The following is a 22628-nucleotide window of genomic DNA, read 5'->3' on the forward strand; positions in this document are numbered from 1 at the left end:
AACAAAGAGGCAAGAAAAAGTCTCTTGCCTCTTCAGCAGCTCCAGACCTTTTCCCAGACTCCCTCCCGGCTAGCTGTGGTGCACTAGCCCCCTTCAGGCTGTGTTCACGCCGCCAACCCCAGTCCTCTCCCTGCGATCCGACTGAAGCCCGAGCCTCAGCTCCCAGCCCCGCCCGCCCCGGCGGGTGAGCAGACAAGCCTCTTGGGCTGGTGAGTGCTGGTCGGCACCGAGCCTCTGTGCAGGAGTCTCTCCGCTTTGCCTTCCGCACCCCTGTGGCTGCGCTCTCCTCTGTGGCTCTGAAGCTTCCCCCCTCTGCCACGCGCAGTCTCTGCCCGCGAAGGGGCTTCCTAGTGTGTGGAAACCTTTCCTCCTTCACGGCTCCCTCCCACTGGTGCAGGTCCCGTCCCTATTCTTTTGTCTCTATTTTTCCTTTTTTCTTTTGCCCCACCCAGGTACGTGGGGAGTTTCTTGCCTTTGGGGAGGTCTGTGGTCTTCTGCCAGCATTCAGTAGGTGTTCTGTAGGAGTTGTTCCACATGTAGATGTATTTGTGGTGTATTTGTGGAGAGGAAGGTGATCTCCGTGTCTTACTCTTCAGCCATCTTGAAGCTCCCCAATTAACAGTGCTATTTATTAATAGAGAACGCTGAATCAAAATCACAAATAATGAGATTTTGTGTGGGTAATACTGTTAGAGATAACATACCTTTTTTTAATGGTTTTAGACTCCCCAGGCTAATTTCATATCCATGTTAAAGGTTTAATTTGTGGAACAAGTAGATGTAGACACAAGCAAAGGAAATAGCAGAATTGCATGCCATGGCCTTGAAGTATTTGAAAATAACATATATTCTTATCTGTAGTCTATTTCAACAAATGATAGCCAAGGGCATTCCTTGAACCACCAAAGTTAGAAATAGCTGCAGCTACAAGATTTCCAAGTCTGAAAAAATTTCTTTGTTACCTCTTATTTTTCCTTTTTTTTTTTTCCTGGCAGTTCAGGCCAATTACAAGTGCTCTTCACATTTATTTTGACCTTGATTCTTTTTTTTTTTTTTTTAATAAATTTATTTATTTATTTTTGGCTGAGTCGGGTCTTTGTTGCTGTATGCGGGCTTTCTCTAGTTGCCGCTAGTGGGGGCTACTCTTCATTGCAGTGCGCGGGCTTCTCATTGCACTGGCTTCTCTTGTTGCGGAGCACAGGCTCTAGGCACGTGGGCTTCAGTAGTTGTGGCACACAGGCTCAGTAGTTGTGGTGCATGGGCTTAGTTGCTCCGCAGCATGTGGGATCTTCCCAGACCAGGGCTCGAACCTGTGTCCCCTGCATTGGCAGGCGAATTCTTAACCACTGCCCCACCAGGGAAGTCCCTGATCTTGATTCTTTTAACCAGTCTCCCAAACCTCCATCATAACTTGCCCATGGCTCTCATTTTCCCTTCTCTGTCCATATCAAGCAACTTCAAATTCCTTGATCTTTTGATTTCCTTTGTGTTACTGGCTGTGTTTTATCTTGGATGATGTCTTTAAGCCCAGCTTTGGCACTGTGAATATTATTTCCTTCTTCAGATATGTGAGAGAGCAAGTTTATAACCAGGTCTGCCCAGTCTAGAATTAGGCACTTATCTTTAGGACTGAGGAAACCATTCAAGAGAAACTTTAGCATCTAATTAAATTTTGGATAGTTAGGGATCAAGGAAGGAAAAGAATGATAGTTTTTAGGGGCTAGGGAAGTCATGCAGTATGTTCCTGGGGCTTGGGTCCAAGTGGGGAGGTTAGTTAATGCACCACACAAATATTTTTTGCACCCCTGCTGCAGACAAGGCCCTATTCTAAGACAGAAGATATAGCAGATAACAAGGAACACAAAGTCCAAACGCAAACTCTCAAGGACTTTATATTCCAGCAGAGGATTCATAGTGTTAAGCAACTAAGCACAGAATTAATTATGCCATTCAGGTGAGACTCTGCTCAGTTCCTGCAGAATTGTATACTCCTAACTTCCCATGTTTATTGTTCAGAAACATAACTGGCTATTAAATATTCACTAGTCTTTAGGGCTTAAAGGTATGTTCAAAAGGAATAAATATCTAAGGTATGATTTATAATCTTAGTCTTATCAATGCCTTTTAGAGTGAGTTAAAAACCCTTTTCAACCTTTGGACTAACACCGTATTATAATGTGAGATCTCTTGGTTCTCAGGGACTAGCTATAGGTCTATTAGGAAAAATTTATTATTTCTTAGCAATGGGTGATCTCAGCTCCTTGCTGATGTTTTTCAAGTTGTTTGCAGAGATGGCCTTAGTTTTTCTTTTTCGTTTGTTATGTACTGTACAAAGCCCTTGCTTTCAGTGGTAGAATTAATACATAGGGAACAAGTCCTTGGATCTGTTTACTTATCCATTACCTGTGACGAAGAATGGTGTTGCCATGACCTCTTTCCCAGGTTGTAACTGTAGCTGTTGTGTGCACAGTGCTGAGATCCCAGGTTAGCTCTGAGCCCCCCGGGGTGCCAGGCCAATGCAGAATAACTGATCATGGCTGCGTGCAGAATTGTTCTGAAATGACACTCAGACCGGGGCTCATCAGAAAAGAGAACTATGATTGATAAGTGAAATCTGCTGTGGGCAAGGAAGGGCGAACTTGTACTGTATGAGCCAGGAATTTTCCATTCCATATATATTGACACCCTGGGAATGGCTTGACCTTGTGGCTTCAGTTTTAATCTTCCTCAGGTATGGGGATCATTTATTCTATTTTGAGTAGAATGCTTTAGACACAATTTAAATAATCTAGCTCTCCTCCCCATTCCTAATGAAGTTAAATTGATTTTCTTATTCTCCAATAGGATCACATTCAGCCTGCTGTCATTGGTGGGTTATTCCTCTTAGCCCACATATGAGAATAAAAACTATTATTAAGTGGTGCAGATAAAGTGGTAAACTATACTCATATTGTCCTAAACTTAGGAAAGACATGTATGCCTAATGCAGAACCCTTACACACACACACACACATACACACTCACACACGCACACTTTAAAAAAGTCCCTTTATGCATTTTACTTTACCCTTTGCTGTATTTTTTTTCAATCTAGAATAGACTCCTGGGTGTTTTTCAATTTAGAGTAAAATTATTAGAGTACACTGTGTGTGTGTGTGTGTGTGTGTGTGTGTGTGTGTGTGTGTGTGTGTGTAGAACAGATTACAAGACAAATTGTATTTCTTGTGGGTCATGGTCAATATAGTTTGAAAGTCACAATTCAGACCATACTCCTTTTATAATCCCAGAGCCTTAGGGGAGAGAAGAATAGCTTCTTGCCGCTTATAGACTGGGCATATAGCATCATCTCAATCACATCAAGTCCACGTGCTGCTTTACTTTGGTTGTTCACGTAAAGCTTTGGAGGCATGAATTTGGAGCAGGAGTAGTAAGCAAGGTCCGCTTAAAATGCTTTCCACACATACGGAAGCACAACACGAAACCCTGAGCAGTTACCTTTATGAAGGCCCAGGCTGTCACGGCCACCTTCTCCATGCTCTGACCGACCCCTGGAACTAGTGAAACGGCCCTAGGTCCCATCCCAGGTGAAAACTGCTCTATGTCTGCTTAGCAAAAATTAAGGAATGAAGATGTATCATTCTGCCAGACCTGTGTCTGGGAGTGTGGTCCACCTCCAGTTCCTTGGACAGCACACAAAACTTACTACATTTCATAGTCACTTGTGACTCCGGCCAGGGTTTCCATAGCTGCAGCCATTTCCCAGCCGCCTGAAGAGAGATCATAGCTTATCTTCACTACTCAGTGACTTAGGCAGCCAGATGCCATTTTGGGGTGACCATCACTAGATTATAAAAGCTATAAATCCGACCCATGAAGAGGAGAAACAGACGGAGGTCAAAAGGGCCAAGGAGCACAGGCCACTTTCCCGGCAGAGCCCAGCTTCCAGTTTCTCTTCTGGCTGCAAGTGGGAGGTCAGGATCCAGACTGAACACGGGGGCGGTAAGAGGGGCTGCCTGGGGAGGCTCAAAGTTCACTGGGGGCCCCTGAGGTCCATCGTCAGACTCCTCGTGTTAGTATAAAAGTAAGTGGATCCTTGTTTAAATGATGTGGTGAGGAAGCACAAAAGGAGGAAAATTGCACTTAGGTAGTTTTAAGGGATAGAAAGGGGTCAAATACCTAGTTCTTCAGTAGCCTGGCAGGATTGGGAGAGGAGCCCTGTACTTGAGGGGAAGGCCTTCCACGGGCCTCCAGTGGGTGGTCTGGGATGAATTTCAGTGCTTTTGTTCCCCCGCAACTTCAGCAAACTATATTCTTCTTGTCAAGTATCCGCTTATTAACGCTGGTAAAGTTTTCAGGGTACATAGGGCATGACTCTTTTGCAGTAAAATCTTAAAACAGTGGACATATTTTCAGATTCCGTATGTTGTGAATACATTTTTAGTAATGAACAGATAACAGCTGAGCCTGAAACTGTACGTGAACCAGAACTCAGTAACAGGTACTGGGAGGGCCCTTTCCCACTGCTCCTCCCTCTTTCTGGCTTCTTTTGGTGCAGGCACTGTCTCAGGTGGTGGCCTGGAGGTCTTATGGTATATTTTCCTGTTGGAGGTGCTGAGTTAAATGAGCCAGTGAAGGAGCTAGTGCTTGACTGAGCTTTCTTCTAGCTATTTTTTAAAAAATTTATTTTATTTAAATTGAAGTATAGTTTATTTACAGTGTTTCAGGTGTACAGCAAAGTGATCCAATTTTATATATATATCTATTCTTTTCCAGACTCTTTTGCATTATAGGTTATTACAAGATGTTGAATATAGTTCCCTGTGCTATACAGTGGGCCCTTGTTGGTTACCTATTTTATATGTAGTAGTGTGCATCTGTTAACCCCAAATTCCCAATTTATCCCTCCCCCACCCCTTCCCCTTTGGTGACGTAAGTTTGTCTCTAGCCCCTGCCTTCTTTACAGTTGTCTCTGCTGTGGGTGGGAGGAGACAGTAGAGGGACAGAAGCTCTGGGCTCTGCATTTGTGCTAAGAGGCAGAAGGGCCTAGAACTGGGCCTTCCACTGTAGTACTGATTGTACGATGTGCGACTCTCATCTTTGCTCTGAGCTCTTCTCTTACTCTTCCCCAGGGTTCTTCCTCCGCCAGTTTTCTTCACTTTCTCTACCACGGAAGTGCCTTCCCTCTGTTGGCTCTTTTTTCTCCAGCATGTAACAATCTTTGAAAGCAATCTACCTGTCCTTCCTTTCTAAGTCTGACAAGGTAAACAGGTGCTACCTATAATCCCTATTTTATAGACGGGGCAACGGGTCCAGAGAGGTTAAGTATAAACATGTGGCACATGTGCTCTAGAAAGTAACTTCCATGGAGGTTAGAGCAAGTGTTAACAACGCTGGGCTGCTCTCCAAGATCAGAGGTGTGAAGAACTATACCTACTAATCATCTTCTGAGCAAATTTTTTTTTTTGTATAGAAACAGTGATTAGGAAAGACTGGTCATTATAAAATACAGGTGAGAAAATGGATGGTTTTCTTAAAAACTGACCACAGGCACATGGATAACTAAATATTTTTATTTGACATCTGGATTCAATGTCACATATATTTGCGTAAATTATGAACAGTTCTCTCTAATGACTGACTGTGCACAGCTGCATGCTACTTCACCTGATCCCACGTTCACTCTCCACTTACAATGCAACCGCCACTCTGTTGTAGCACCAGAAAGAAGAGAGCTGCTGGTCCCTTTCCTTAGGGCAACACCCGGTTTGCGCTATGTAAAGCTGCTGGGCAGGTTCTACCTGTTTTAAATTTTAATAATCAGGCCAATGATTTTCTAAATTTATTATGAAAAGAAAATACCAAAACCCATCAAGGCCAGAATAAAATGGTGCAGTTCTAGCATCCCAAGCTAGAAGGAATTATTTTTTCAGTGAAAGGGAATACATGTAATACAGAGAGAGCTAATACTATTAGACAGAAGTAGCCTTTGGTGTTAAGCAATTAAGGATGAACAGGAGTAGGTTTATGTGCGGGACACCACGGAGCCTCAACAGAGCCTTCTCAGCTTCAAACTTAAAAACAGTTTCCTAGGATACATGGAATGATTAATAACATAAGAATGATCAGTCCTGAATTTCAGAGTGGATTAATACACATTAGTTTTCCAACTGAATGTAATTTACTTGCTTAAGAAATAATGATTTCCCCCCCTCACTGTAAAATTGAGATCTGTCATTCATAATGTTACCTGGATGATCTGAACATTAACATATTTAAAACTAGCAGGCTTCTCAGGGACAGGTTTAGATTCCTGCCAACCAGGTGAACTGTTCTTGTGGAGCATGAAGGTGTTGGCAAATGAGGTCAGAGGCACGGCTGCGGAGGTCAGTCATGGGTGTTTTTGATGGCCATGGTCCAGAGGAGGGGACGGTCTGTTTCCACAGTCACAACACCAGATCCATCGTAGGTATTGGAAGTGCTGACCAGTGTTCCAAAACTAATCCTATGATTTGCTGTAAGAAAATAAGAAGACAAAAGTTTGGTGAGAGCCAAGCTCCCTCCAGGGGAGAATGGCTTTGCCAAGAGTTACCAAAAAGCAATTAAGCACACACTTTGACAGATGATCTGTAAAATGCGGGATAGGTTAACTTAATACCGGCCCTGCAAACAGATTGTACCTTTTTTTTCCCCTGTGCTTATACAGTTAGGTCCCCACCAGCCATCTGCTTCATACCTAGGAGTGTACATATGTCAATCCCAATCTCCGGGGGGGAATGGGGAGTTAGTGTTTAATGGGGGCAGAGTTTCAGTTTAGGAGAAAAATTCAGTAGATGGATGATGGTGAGAGTTGCACAACAGTATGAATGTACTTAGAGCCACTGAACTGTACAGTTAAATATGGTTAAAACAGTATGTTTTATATTATGTGACTTTTACCACAACAAAAAAATTTTTTTTAAATGTGGGATAGGTGAAATGTATGATATGAGATTCTAAACCTGAAAGTTTCTATAACTTGTTATAACCAGTCTTCCTGGAGTTGGTTATTGGTTATTTACCAGTTTGGGATATATGTCACTCTCAATACTAAATTTCGTTAAATTTTGTTTTTTCTTTACCAATTGTAAAACCAAAACCCATTTCTGTAATAGGTTACTTCCTTGCCTGGGTACAATTTTAATTTTTCTTGATGATTCAGAATTAACATTTTTATATTTGACTAAGCTCTATAAAAATGCAGTTTTAGTTTCAATTATAAATGATATGGGGCAGAAAGCTAATTACTTTCAAAAGAAGCATGGGATTTTGGTCATTGTTTTCTCATAAAGAAAAGCCAAAGTGAACAAGGGTTGCTTTCTGTAAAATTAATCAGAACTCAGAGGTCAAAAAGCAGACTTCCAAATGTGTAATCTTGAGCAAGCCACTTAAACTCAGCATATAATGAGGGCACAAGATGAGATAATCCTTTAAATTACTTAATTATGAAAATAAAGGCTTTGGAGTTAAGTTATATTATTAGAATTTATATATTTATAAATTACATAAATTACAAATTTATAAATTACATAATTACATATAAATTACATTTATATATATATATATATATATATATATATATTTCCTAACAAGTTCGTGGAAGTTAATGCCTGGGCACCCATTGGTAACCTCACTTCTCTTTGCTTATAAAAGAGCAGTTCACGTTACCAACATGACTTGAAACCATGACTGTCCTACAAACATTCCTTGATAATCAGTACTGATTTCTTTGCTAAGAAATTAGAAAAGTAAACAAATGTTATGGAGAGAAATAAACAAATGTCAGAGTCAGAAAAGGCCCCTTTTCCTTCAAACAAAGTGCAACTATGAAGTTACACAGCTTTGGAATAAATAATTCAATTATAATGGTCACTTCCCGCTAGAGGGAGCCTGTTATCTTTCTGAGGAAATCTTGAAAAGGCAATTTAAAAATTCAGAAATAGTATTATAGGATAGTATAACATCAGTAATTCACACAGTTTACTTATTAAAACTCAAACTCTTTACTAATTACTAACGTGATTAGTAAACTGTCAACACGTTTACTAATGCAAACATGAAGTTATAAAGTAAAACTACAGGAATACAGAGTGAACCTCGTGTGAATATTGCCCTAACAGGTAACTCAGTGCAAGAAGCTTTCGCCTCTCAGTAATCTGGAGCTTTTCTGAGATGATGCTTCTGAATGATATTTATGATAAGCACATAAATTTACAAATCCAGACACTATTACATAGACAGTGAGTCTGTCAAGGAAAGAAGCCTTGCTCTCCTGAAGGGTGACCATGCCTGGAATCTGGGTGCACACCAGATCCCTACTGACACCCATCCCAGGCCCAGGGTTCCCAACAGCCCTCTGAGGAAGGGCTGGGGAACAGTTTACACATTTCATACCATTTATTCAGAAAGGCAATTTAGGGTGCTTCAGTGGACCAGCTTCACAGTGGAAACCCCCCGGTGAAGCACAAGGTACACACAACCCACCTGAACATGAAACAATGCGTTTAAGATTCTGGCAACTAATTAAGTTAAAATCCTATTTTTAACCTGGGCTCAAAGGACATGAGTGCAAAATTATTTCTCTAGTTTGTAGTTGCACATAAATTCCTTTCTGATTTTCTGAAGGCAGACTATGGATTTTGGATTATCCTAGGTAGACAACTATATTATATATATTGGCTTTTCTAAGACATTGTTGCATCCTAATTAATTCTTAAATGGGAAAAGAAGTGAAATAGCTTTATTAGGGTATGAGAAGGTACAGTTTTTACTTTGCATGAAATATTTGAGTTAATGCCATTATTATCCAGTCTTATAAATCATGTTTTCTTTTTATTTTGTAATGTTGAAAGAACCAGTTACTAAACATTTCTTAGTTGGCTTTGGGCTGCTATAACACAATGCCGTAGGCTGAGTTGCTTAAATAGCAGACATTATCGCTCACAGTTCAGGAGCTTGGGAAGTCCTAGATCAGGGTGCCAACATGGCTGAGTTCTGGTAAGATCTGTCTTCCTGGCTGGTTTTCAGACAGCTGCCTTCTTGCTGTATCCTCATATGGTGGAGAGATCTCCTGCCTCTTCCTCTTTTTATAAGGGCACTACCCTCATGACCTAATCGAACCCTAATTATCTCCCAAAGGCCCCTCCTCCAAATACCATCACATTGGGGGTTATGGCTTCAATATGTGAATTTTGGGGGACTCAAATACTCAGTCCATAATAATAGTTACAATTAATTAAAGGTTACAATGAAATTCATTTGATTATCTCCAACTTTATGGAAAGTAGAATAAAAATGATTGATAGAAAACTAAGATGAATAAGCTGAAACACAAAATCATGAAATTCAATTGACTATGTCACTACAATTATTTTGGAGTATGTTTTCTCCAAAGAATCATGCTTTTGGACAAAACTTTCAAAAGTCTCCCTTAGAAGAAAATCTCTAAGAAAATATTTGGAATTAATACTGAACTCCCCTCTCCCCAAATGTTTGAGGGTCAATCATGAAATAAAATACATAAGACTGGCAGAGATAACTTCCTGCAGATAGCAATAAAACAAATTACTTCCTTTTATTATTTTTTCTTCCAGTTTTATTGAGAGATAATTGACATACAATAACACTGTATAAATTTAAGGTGTATAGCAAAATGACTTGACATATGTATATATTGTGAAATGATTACCAAAATAACATCCATCACCTTATATAATTACACTTTTTTTCCTTGTGAGAACTTTAGTGTCTACTCTCTTACCAACTTTCAAATATACAATACAGCCTTGGCAATGATACTCGTTATGTTGCACATTACATAGCCAGTACTTATTTATCTTATAACTGTAAGTCAATATCTTTTGACCACCTTCACCTCATTCTCTCCACCCTCTGCCTCTGGTAACCACAAATCTGATCTTTTTTCCTATGAATTTGAGTTTTTTAGCTACCACATATAAGTGAGATGGTACAGTACGTGTCTTTCTCTGACTTATTTCATTTAGCATAATGCCCTCAAGGTCCATTCATATTGTTGCAAATGGCAGGGTTTCCTTTTTATGGCTGAACAGTGTTCCACTGTATATACATCACATCTTTATCTATTCATCTGTCGATGGAAACTTAGGTTGTTTCCATGTCTTGGCTGTTGTAAGTAATGCTGTAATGAACGTGAACATGGGAGTGCAGTTATCTTTTTGACACAGTGATTTTGTTTCCTTTGGATATATACCCAGAAGTGGGATTGCTGGTAATATGGTAGTTTTGTGTTTAATTTTTTTGAGAAACCTCCATACTGTTTTCCATAGTGGCTGTACCAATTTACATTCCCACCAACAGTGCACAAAGGTTCCCTTCTCTCCATATCCTCTCCAGAACTTGTTCTCTCTTGTCTTTTTGATGACAGCCAATCTAATAGGTATGAGGTGATAACTTACTGTGGTTTTGATTTGATTTCCCTGACTAGTGATGTTAACTACCCTTTTCATGTACCTATTGGCCATCTGTATGTCTTCTTGGAAAAATGTCTATTCAGATCCTTTGGCCATTTTTAACTTTTTTTTTTTTCTTTTGAGTTGTGTGAGTTCTTTGTACATTTTGAATATTAACCCCTTCTCAGATATGATTTGCAAATATCTTATCCCATTGCTTAGGTTGTCTTTTCATTTTGTTATTGTTTCTTTTGCTGTGCAGAAGCTTTTTAGTTTGGCGTAGTCCTACTTGTTTATTTTTTATTTTGTTGCTTGTGCTTTAGTCTTTTGTGCTTTGGTCTTTTCCCAAGACCCATGTCAAGAAGCTTTATTCCTGTGTTTTCTTCCAGGAGTTTTATGGTTTTAGGTCTTATGTTTAATTTCTTAATCCATTTTGAGTTAATTTTTGGGAGTGATGTAAAATAGGGATCTAGTTTTACTCTTTTACATGTGACTATCCAATTTCCCAGCACCATTTATTAAAAAGACTGTCTTTTCTCCATCGAGTATTCTTGGCTCTCTTTTCATGTTAGCTCACTGTATATGTGCTGGTTCTCAATTCTGCTGCATTGGTTTATGTGTCTGTTTTTATGCCAGTACCATAATGCTTTTATTATTATATCTTTATAATATAGTTTGAATTCAGGAAGTGTGATGCCCCCAGCTTTGTTGTTCTTTCTCAGGATTGCTTTGGCTATTCAGGGTCGTTTGTAGTTTCACATGAATTTTAGGATTTCTCTTTCTTCTGTAAAAAATGCCATTGGAATCTTGATGGGGATTGCAATGAATCTATAGGTGGCTTTGGGTGGTATAGATATTTTAACAATATTAATTCTTCCAATCCATGAGCCTGGAATATCTTTCCATTTATTTTAATCTTTAATTTCTTTCATCAATATATTATAGTTTTCAGTGTAGAGATCTTTCATCTCCTTGGTTAAGTTTATTTCTAAGTATTTTATTGTTCTCGATGATATTGTAAATGAGATTATTTTTCAGATAATTCATTCTTAGTGTATAGAAATACTTTTGATTTTTTTATGTTGAATTTTGTATCCTGCAACTTTACTGAATTCATTGATCTAACAGTTTTGTTTGTTTGTTTGTTTTTTTGGTTGAGTGTTTAGGCTTTTCTATACATAAAATCATGTCATCTAGAAACAGAGATAATTTGGGGTCTTCCTTTCCAATTTGGAAGCCTTTTCTTTCTTTTTCTTGCCTGATTTCTCTGGCTTGGACTTCCGGTGCCATGTTGAATAGAAGTGGTGAGAGTGGGCATCTTTGTCCTGTTGGAAAAGCCTTCAGTCTTTCACCATTGAGTATGATGTTAGCTGTGGGCTTGATACATATGGCCTTACTTTACTGTATTGAGGTGCATTCCCTTTCTATAGCTAGTTTGTTGAGAGTTTTTATCATGAACAGATGTTAAATTATGTCAAGTGCTTTTTCTGCATCTACTGAGATGATCATATGATTTTTATCTTTCATTCTATTAATGTGATATATCACATTTATTGATTTGCATATATTGAACCATCCTTGCATCCCAGGGATGAATCCTACTTGGTCATGGTGTATGATCCTTTTAATGTGCTGCTGAATTTGGTTTGCTGTTTTGTTGAGAATTTTTGCATCTCTATTCATCAGGGATATTGGCCTGTGGTTTTCTTTTCTTGTAATGTCCTTATTTGGCTTTGATATCAGGGTAATACTAGCCTTGTAAAATGAGTTTGGAAGTGTTCTCTCCTCTTCAGTATTTCTGGTTATTTTGAGAAGGATTGCTGTTAAGTCTTCTTTAAATGTTTGGTAAAATTTACCAGTGAAGACATCTGGTCCTGGACTTTTCTTTTCTGGGAGATTTTTGATTACCGATTCAATACCCTATTAGTAATTGGTCTGTTCAGATTTTCTAGTTCTTCCTAATTCAGTCATGATAGGTTCTATGTTTCTAGTAATTTATCCACTTTTTCTATGTGTTGGTGTATAGTTGGTCACTGAAGACTCTTATGAACCTTCGTATTTCTATATTATCAGTTGTAATGTCCCCTTTTTCATTTAAAATTTTGTTAATTTGGGATCTCTCTCTTCCCCTTGGTTAGTCTCAATAAAGATTTGTCTGTTTTGTTTATCTTTTCAAAGAGCCAGCCCTTAGTTTTATTAAGTTTTCTCTATTTCTTTCCTGGTCTCTATATTTATTTATGCTCTAAACCTTATTTCCTTTTTTGGCCAACTTTGGGCTTAGTTTGTTCTTCATCTTCTAGATCCTTGAGGTGTAAAAGTTCGGTTGTTTATTTGAGATCTTTCTATTTCTTGAGGTCCGCATTTATAGATATGAACTTCCCTCTGGGACCTGCTTTTGCTGCATACCATAAGTTTGTATGTTTTGTTACCATTTTCATTTGTCTCAAGATACTTTTTAATTTCTCATTTAATTTCATCTTAGATCTACTGGTTGTTCAGGATAGTACTGTTTAATTTCCATGTATTCATGAGTTATCCAGTTTTACTCCTTTTACCAATTTCTAGTTTCATACCATTGTGGTCAGAGGAGATATTAGGTATGATTTCAGTCTTGGTTAATTTGCTAAGACTTGTTTTGTGGCCTAATGCATGATCTATGCTAGAAAATGTTCTGTGTGCATTTGAGAAGAATGTGTATCCTGCTGTTGTCAGACAAAGTATTCTGTATATGTCTGTTACAACTGAGTCAACAGTGTTGTTCAAATCCATTGTTTCCTTATTGATTTTCTGTCTGAATGATCTATCGGTTATTGAATGTGGGGTATTAAAGTCCCCAACTGTTTGTTGTTGTTTATTTGTTTATTTCTCCTTATAATTCTGTTAATGTTTGCTTTATATAGTTAGGTGCTCTGATGTTGGATGGGTGCATAAATATTTACATTTGGTGTATCTTTTTGATGGATTGACCCCTTTATTGTTATATAGTGAAGTTCTTTCTCTTTCTGTCATTTTTAGCTTAATGTCTATTTTGTCTGATATGAGTATAGCTACCTTTGTTTTTTCTTTGTTATCATTTGCTTGAAATATCTTTCTCCATCCTTTCAGTCTCAGTCTGTGTCTTTGAAGCTAAAGTGAGTTTCCTGTAGGCAGTATATTGTTTGATATTGTTTTTAAGTTATTCATCCAATTTTGTGTCTTTGATTGGAGAATTTTATCCATTATGCTTAAAGTAATTATTGATGGATAAGGATTTACTATTGCCATTTTCTTACTTGTTTTGCTGACTGTTTTGTAGCTCTGTTGTTCCTTGCTTCTTATTCTGCTGTCTTCTTTTGTGTTGATGACTTTTTTTGTATTGGTATACTTCACTTGATCCTGATCTTTTGTGTAATATAGGTTTTTCCTCTGTGGTTACCATGAGCCTTATATAAACTATCTTATATTTATAATATCCTATTTTAAGCTGATGACAACTTAACTTCAATAGCATTTCTAAAATTACAATTTACTTCTCCCCCATCACTTTAAAATTTACATATTTTTTTATATTATGTATACAGTAACGGACTATTGAAGTTATGGGTTTTTTTTAATACATTTTAAAACTTTTAAACTAGAGTTATAAGAGTTAAACTAAATTTAAATTAAATTTAAAGTTTAATTAAATAAATTAAATTAAAGTTAAATTAAATAACTTCAATAATTAAATAACTAAAGTTAAATTAAATAACTTCAATTATTTACCAATACCAGGAAGTCTTTTATACCTGTGTTCATCTGATTGTATCATGTAAATTAGCATCACTTTATTTCTGCTTGAAGAACTCCCTTTAGCATTTCTTGTAAGGCAGGCCTAGTGGTGATAAACTCAATCAGCTTTTGTTTGTTCAGGCACTTATTTATCTCCCCTTCATTTCTGAAGGACAGGTTTGCCAGGTATAGTATTGTTGACAGATTTTTTTTCTTTCAATATTTTGAATGTATTATCCCATTCTCTCCTGGCCTGAAAAGTTTCTTTTGAAAAATCTGCCCATTATGGGGATTCCCTGTATGTAATGTGTTGCTTTCTCTTGTTGCTTTGAAAATTCTCTTTTTGTCTTTGACTTTTGGAACTATTTGGTTCAATCTATTTGGGGTCCTTTGGGCCTCATGGATTTGTATGTCCATTTCTTTCCTCATTTTCAGCCATTATTGCTTTATATACACTTTCTGTCCCTTTCTCTTTCTCCTTCTGGGGTACCCATAATGCAGATATTGTTTCTTCTGATGGTGTCCTATAAGTTCCATAGGCTTTCTTCACTCTTTTTCATTCTTTTTTTCTTTTGTTCCTCTGACTGGATAAATTCAAATACCCTGTCACTGATTCTTTCTTCTGCATGGTCAATTCTGATTTTGAAGCTCTCTATTGAACTTTACAGTTCAGTCATTGTATTCTTTAGCTCTAGGACTTCTGTTTGGTTTATTTTTGATGGTTTCTATTTTTTTTGTTCATCTCGTTTTGTTCATGCATTTTTTTCCCCCCGAATTTTGTTAAGTTATCTGTCTTCTTGTAGTTCACTAAACTTTTTAAGAGGATTATTCTGAATTCGTTGAAGTTCATAGATTTCCATTTCTTTAGGGTCAGTTATTGGCATTTTATTAGTTTCCATTGGTGGTGTTATGTTTACCTGATTTTTTCTGATCCTTGATTTCTTACATTGGTATCTGCACATTTGAGTAAACAGTCTCTTCTTCTAGACTTTACAGGTGTGCCTTGGCAGAGACAGTCCTTCACCAGTCAGCTCAGCTTGGGGTTCTGGACATGTGAGCTGACAGACTCCTTGGGTAGGGGGAGCCTGCTATTAGGGTCTTCTTTGTGGGCAAGGCCACTGCCTGAGCTCTGAGGTTGTGGGGTATGTGTTGTGGCTGAAAACAGTTGGATAGGACTGCTGGCTTGGTTCTCTGCCCAAGTGAGGCTGTTGGATGGGGCTCTGTGGTTGCCTGGGTTCTCTGGTCAGGCTTCCTGGATGGTCAGGACTCGGTACTATATTTAGCAGTAGTTGGGGCTATGAGGTAGCTTCCCTGCTTGACCAGGGCAGCAGAATGGACCCCACGGCCAGCACAGCCCATTGTTTAAGGACCCAGATCAGGCAGGACTGTGCGCCAAATTCTCTGGCCAGGCAGAGTAGCTGGTTTTGCAGTGCAAATGGTGAGGACCACTGGTTGTGCTCTCTGCTCAGGTATCACTGTAAGTGGGGCTGTAGGATGGGCTATGCCAGCGGTCCCCAACCTTTTTGGCACTGGGGACAGGTTTTGTGGAAGACAGTTTTTCCAAGGACCGGGGCGGGAGGGGGTGGGGATGGTTCAGGCGGTAATGCAAAGGGGGGGGGCGAAGGGGAGCGAAGGGGAGCAAAGGGGAGCAAAGGGGAGTGGCAGATGAAGCTTCACTCGCTAGCCCGCTGCTCACCACCTGCTGTGCGGCCCAGTTCCTAATAGGCCGCAGACCGATACTGGTCCGCGGCCCAGGGGTTGGGGAACCCTGGGCTACACAGTTTCCCATGTGCCTGGTTAGGTTTCCTGGTTGGGCATGCTGAAGGCTGTATTTAACAGTGGGTAGGGCTATGAATTAGTTTCCCTGCCTGGGCAGAGCCACCAGACAGGCTCTAAGGCTGGCACGTCTCTTATTTGGGGGCCAAATTAGGCAGAATCATGCACCAAGTTCCCTGGCCTGACAGGCCACCACCTGGCTCTGCAGAAGGGCAGGGCCACGGGCCAGGCTCTCCATTCAAGTGCTGCTGTCACTGTGGTTGCAGGAGGGGCTACACAGATTCCCAGGAGCTCTGGTTAGGTCTCCTGGTCAGCAGGGCTGGAGGCTGTATTCAGCAATGGGCGGGGCTATGAATTAGCTTTCCTGTCCAGCTGGAGTGGCAGAACAGGCTCCATGACTGGCAAGGGCTCACTGTCTGGGGTCCTGAATCAGGCAGATCTGTGCCCTGCCAAGTTCCCTGGTCAGAATGGACCACGATCTTGGCTCTGCAGATGAGCAGAGCTGCTGGTTGGGACTTCTGCTTGGGCACCACTGGGAGTAGGAACAGGGCCACGCTCCGAGCACTTGTTGCTATAAATCCCTTCCCCCTTCTCTGTCACAGTCACGTCCCCAAGTCCCCCTTAGATGCCCATAAGGCAAGACCTGAGAAGGCATCCTGAGAAATGACCCATGATGCTGGAGGAGCTGGGTGTCCACCTGGACTTTCTCTTCCCCGGAGGAACTGCAGGCCTGAGGAGCCAGCCTGGGGGAGGAGTGATGCGGTCAGAGTGTAGCTGCGCCTCTTAACTTTTCTAATGTGGTCCTACGTCATTCTCTGTGATACAGGGCGTGCCTTCAGCCTCACCCCTGTGTTCTAGGATTTTCACAATGGTGTCTCTTGTCTATAGAGAGTCGTTAGTTGGTCTTCTTGTGAAGGGGACTGAAGTTGGGAACGACCTATGTTTCCATCTTGATGATGTCACTCCTTCACAAATTACTTTTTCATTTCTACTCCAGAGGACTTGTCCAAAACTTTGGCTAGCTGAACATTTACTTTCAATTCAACATTTAGAACATATCTAGATTCAGATATTTTCCATTTTTGTTTGCAGAGAGTACAGCAGAGCTAAACATAGTTGTTCTGAGACAACGAGTCACTCAGATCAAGCCCTGTTTTTAACTATAGACAAAAATAAAAGTGATAGCTATGTGTAAAACTATAAGCAACCATGTAATCTGTGATAAACATAACCTAAAATTGCTTGCTCTGTTTGAATATAAAAGTTGTGTCTTATCTATTTGCTTCAAAGACATCATCATCAGTTGTTTTAAGAACAAGTGTAGTGTAATGATAGAATATTGGCTGGTGAGGACGGGTTAAGTTCCTCTTCCAATGAGGGAACACAGAGGCATACTCTGACTCTGAGCTTTTCATATTTTAGAGAAACAGAACTTAAAAATATGAGAAACATGAAAACTGATTTTATAATAATTTTCATCCATTATTTCAAAGTATTTTCTTTCCCAAAGGAAAGGTTGAGAATTAGGCACTTAATATTCTATTGCTTTCAGTGATGTCCTATAGCTTTTCTCTAAAGCTGGAAAGACTGAAGACTGCAAAGCAGAGGCTGGCAAATTGGTAGAATTCAAGTATTCAGCTCTTTTCCTGTCAGTTGGAGGGAGGTAGGGCCATTTGTCCTGGCTTCCTACCTTACCTCTGCAAGCTGGTTTAGTGGGCTGTGCTCTTTTGAACTGGTTGACAGACTGTAAAGGAGTACTTTGGAGGCCTCTGATGCTCTCAAGCATTGGAAAGCAAGAGCAGGAAGCATTTGTTCCCTCTGCACCTGTGTGATTGTTCTGCTCAGGTGTTTTTTACAGAGGAGGCATCTCGCTGTCAAAAACTATGAACCCCGTCATGATGAGGTTAGTAAGTCAGACCTAGGTTCAAACCTTGGCTTTACCACTCTCTAGCTCTATATGAACTCAGTTATTTAAGCTTCTGACTTCAGTTTCCTCATATGCAAAATGTGGATAATAATGTCTGCTTCACAGAGAAGTTGTATGGATTATATAGTCAAAATTCTAACACACAGTAAGTATTCAAGGAATTTCCATGCCTTTTGCTTTCTTCTGTTATTTTGTCTATAAAGTAGATCAGATTTTCCTCTCCTACCTTAAAAGTCTTTTAAAATGAAAAAAGAGAGATGTCATGATTTGAACAATAAGCAAATGCCTTAATTCAGGTGACTAGTTTATAGCCAGCTGAGAGACAGAATGAGATAAGCTTTGCCAGGCTACGTTACATGTGATGCTTCAAATCATTTCAGGTGTCATCTGCATACATGTACAAACTCGTCTGTTTGACAGATATTTATGAAGGTTATACCCTGTGCTGGCATTAAGGATACAAACATGAGTGTGTCTGCTTTCAAGGACTTCACGTTTTAGTAAAAGGTGAAGATGTATATATATAGTCCAATTCAGTGGATACGATGGAAGCATGAGGCAGGAGCTAATGAGGATGGAGCCGGAATGGGCTGTATATTCTAGTGGAATGGGGAGGAATCCCCCAGAGGCCTGGCTTCCCAAGAATCTGTAGATTGACACTGGTTATCTTATAAAAATAAATTATTTAAAAGGTAATGCAAATGTATCTAAAAATCAACAAAACTGAGAGAGTAAAAGAGAAGGGAGTGAACAAATTTTGTCTGGGAGATGCTACTCAAAGAGGTGGTATTTGGGATGGAGTAATTCTCATTCATTCAAGACATTATCTGAGCACTTACAGTGTTCAAGGTACAGCGGGCTTTTATCGGTAGTTTACAGATGAGGAAAATGAAGCTCAGAGAGGTTAAATCCACAGGCTATGATGATCATAAAAGTTGTTAGACACATGTTACTATGGGAGGTTAAAGCAATACTTTGAAGAGCTCTAAAAAGAGAATCGATGCTGGTCTGTTTCCCTGAAGTATAGAACTGTCAGCAGCCTGACAGAGTAGGGTAAGTGGATGACTTAGTGAGACCGATAAAACCACTCAAAGACTTAAAGTAGTAGTACTGCTTCTACCACACAGGTACATGTTTAATGAACCTATTATGATGAATCCCAAGGTTCCCTACCATCCTGGAATATTAGCTTAAGTTCTAGGAGTTAATTAGACTTACTGGACATCATTAACTACTTCAACATAATGGAACCACTGTATGCTCTACATTCATCAATTATTCTCTGAAGATGCTTCGCCTCGTTGGAGTAATGGCTATACATTAAGAAAATGTGACTCAGATTTCATTAGCAGAAAAGCAAACCAGACTACCTCTAAACTCAGTTCACTGTGACTGGTCTTTACAATTTTAATTTTTTGAACTAGAGATCTTAAAAAATGTCTTTGTATGTATATACGTGAGACAAACTTTCTATTTAAAAATTGCTAATTTAGGGCTTTCCTGGTGGTGCAGTGGTTGAGAATCTGCCTGCTAATGCAGGGGACACGGGTTCGCGCCCTGGCCTGGGAAGATCCCACATGCCACGGAGCAACTAGGCCCGTGAGCCACAACTACTGAGCCTGCGCGTCTGGAGCCTGTGCTCCGCAACAAAAGAGGCCACAATAGTGAGAGGCCCGCGCACCGCGATGAAGAGTAGCCCCCGCTTGCCGCAACTACAGGAAGCCCTAGCACAGAAACGAAGACCCAACATAGTAATCAATCAATCAATAAATAAATCTTTAAAAAAAAAAAAAAAAATTGCTAATTTACACTTTAAAATAGGAACTCCTGGCAGGATTATTACTATTAAAATTGTATCCTATAAAACAGCATTTAGACTTACAGTGGCTCTTGAAACTTTTCAAAAATTATATTGCTATATTGCATTTTCATTTTCTTAAAGGCAGAAAGTCAAACTGTTTCTAGTTTAGAGGTGTAAAGTACAAGCAGCATCTACTCTCTTAGCAAGTTTCAAATATTCAATTCAGTATTATTAACTATAGTCATCATGCTGTATATCACATCCCCCTGACTTATTTATTTTATAACTGGAAGTTTGTACCTTGTGATCACCTTTACTCATATCTTCCACCCTCTCACCCCCCACTTCTGGCGATCACCAGTATGTTCTTTGTATCTATGAGACTGGTTTTTATTGTATTTTTTAGATTCCACATATATATCAGATCATCCTGTGTTTGTCTTTCTCTGTACTTACTTCACTTAGCATAATGCCCTCAGAGTCCATCCATGTTGCTGCAGATGGCAAGGTTTCCTTCTTTTTTATGGCCGAGTAATATTCCTGTGTGGGTCTGTGTGTGTTTATAAAATCTCACATTTTCTTTATCCATTCATCCACTGATGGACACTTAAAGTTCTTAAAGTTGTTTCCATGTCTTGGCTATTGTAAATAATACTGCAGTGAACACGGGGGCACAGATATCCTTTCAAGTTAGCATTTTCGTTTCCTTTGGATAAATACCCAGAAGGGGGATTGCTGGGTTAGATAGAAGTTCTGTTTTCAATTTTTTGAGGAACCTCCCTACTGTTCTCCACAGTGGCTGCATCAATTTACATTCCCACCAACAGTGCACGAGGGTTCCCTTCTCTCTACAGCCTTCACAACACTTGTTATCTTGTCTTTTTGATAACAGCCATGCTAACAGGTGTGAGGTGAATGTAACTCACTATGGTTTTGATTTGCATTTCCCTGATGATTAGTGAGGTTGAGCACATTTTCATGTACCAGTTGTCCATCTGTAGGTGTCTTCTATGGAAAAAAAGTCTATTCAGATCCTCCGCCCATTTTTTAATTTTTTTTTTTTGCTATTGTATGAGTGCTTTATATATTTTGGATATTAATTCCTTATCTGATATATTGGCAAACATTTTCTCCCTTTTAGTAGGTTGATTTTCAATTTTGTTGATGGTTTCCTTTGCAGAAGATGGCTTCCTTTCCTGCATAGAGGCTTTTTAGTTCAATGTAGTCCCACTTATTACTTTTTTACTTTCGTTGCCTTTCCTTTTGGGGTCAAATCAAAACAAATCACTGCAGAGTGGATGGCAAGGAGCTTTGTCCGTATGTTTTCTTCTAGGACTTTTATGGTTCAGGTCTTACGTTAAAATCTTTAATCCATTTTCAGTTCATTTTTGTGTATGGTGTAAGATAGAGGTCTAGTTTCCTTCTTTTTGCATGTGGACATCAAGTTTTCCCAACACCATTTGTTGAAAAGACTGTCTTTTCTCCATTGTATGTTTTTGTCTTTTTTCTTGAAAATTAACTGACCATATATGCATGGGTTTATTTCTGGGCTGTTTGGTTCCACTTGACCTATGTGTCTTCTTTTACTTGAAATATAGTTTACAATCAGGAAGCATAATTCCTCCAGCTTTGTTCTTTTTTTCAAAAGCATTTTTATTGGAGTAAAATTGCTTTATATTGCTCTGTTAGTTGCTGCTGTATAACAAAGGGAATCAGCTATACATATACATATATCCCCATATCCCCTCCCTCTTGCGCCTCCCTCCCACCCTCCATATCCCACCCCTCTAGGTGGTCACAGAGCACCGAGCTGATCTCCCTGTGCTATGCGGCTGCTTCCCACTAGCTATCTGTTTTACGTTTGGTAGTGTATATATGTCCATGACACCCTCTCACTTCGTCTCAGCTTACCCTTCCCCCCTCCCTGTGTCCTCAAGTCCATTCTCTACGTCTGCATCTTTATTCCTGTCCTGCCCCTAGGTTCTTCAGAACCTTTTTTTGTTTTTCAGATTCCATATATATGTGTTAGCATACGGTATTTGTTTTTCTCTTTCTGACTTACTTCACTCTGTATGACAGACACTAGGTCCATCCACCTCACCACAAATAACTCAATTTCGTTTCTTTTTATGGCTGAGTAATATTTCATTGTATATATGTGCCACATCTTCTTTATCCATTCATCTGTCGAGGGACACTTAGGTTGCTTCCATGTCCTGGCTATTGTAAGTAGTGCTGCAATGAACGTTGTGGTGCATGACTCTTTTTGAATTATGGTTTTCTCAGGGTATAGGCCCAGTAGTGGGATTGCTGGGTCATATGGTAGTTCTATTTTTAGTTTTTTAAGGAACCTCCATACTGTTCTCCATAGTGGCTGTATCAATTTACATTCCCACCAGCAGTGCAAGAGGGCTCCCTTTTCTCCACACCCTCTCCAGCATTTATTGTTTGTAGATTTTTTGATGATGCCCATTCTGACCAGTGTGAGGTGATACCTCATTGTAGTTTTGATTTGCATTTCTCTCATGATTAGTGATGTTGAGCATCCTTTCATATGTTTGTTGGCAATCTGTGTATCTTCTTTGGAGAAATGTCTATTTACGTCTTCTGCCCATTTTTGGGTTGGGTTGTTTGTTTTTTTGATATTGAGCTGCATGAGCTGCTTGTTTATTTTGGAGATTAATCCTTTGTCAGTTACTTTGTTTGCAAATATTTTCTCCCATTCCGAGGGTTGTCTTTCCGTCTTCTTTATGGTTTCCTTTGCTGTGCAAAAGCTTTTAAGTTTCATTAGGTCCCATTTGTTTATTTTTGTTTTTATTTCCATTTCTCTAGGAGGTAGGTCAAAAAGGATCCTGCTGTGATTTATGTCATAGAGCGTCCTGCCTATGTTTTCCTCTAAGGGTTTTAT

General features: G+C 39.5%; 1 protein-coding gene across 3 annotated transcripts in view; it reads right to left on the reverse strand.

Moving 5' to 3' along the window:
• Nucleotides 1-5556: 5556 nt before the first annotated feature.
• TPK1 (thiamin pyrophosphokinase 1) overlaps nucleotides 5557-22628 on the reverse strand; it is a 344192-nt gene continuing 327120 nt past the window's right edge. For 2 of the 3 annotated variants that reach the window (XM_082400500.1, XM_082400498.1), the window contains one exon: nucleotides 5557-6512. In XM_082400500.1, coding sequence (XP_082256626.1) covers nucleotides 6385-6512 — 128 coding nt within the window. In that variant the 3' untranslated portion in view covers nucleotides 5557-6384. The remainder of the gene's footprint in view (nucleotides 6513-22628) is intronic. The other variant, XM_082400499.1, reaches the window with a different exon arrangement.

The sequence above is a fragment of the Balaenoptera borealis genome, assembly GCF_965194805.1.
Source record: "Balaenoptera borealis genome assembly, chromosome: 7".
In the NCBI taxonomy this organism is placed as follows: Eukaryota; Metazoa; Chordata; class Mammalia; order Artiodactyla; family Balaenopteridae; genus Balaenoptera; species Balaenoptera borealis.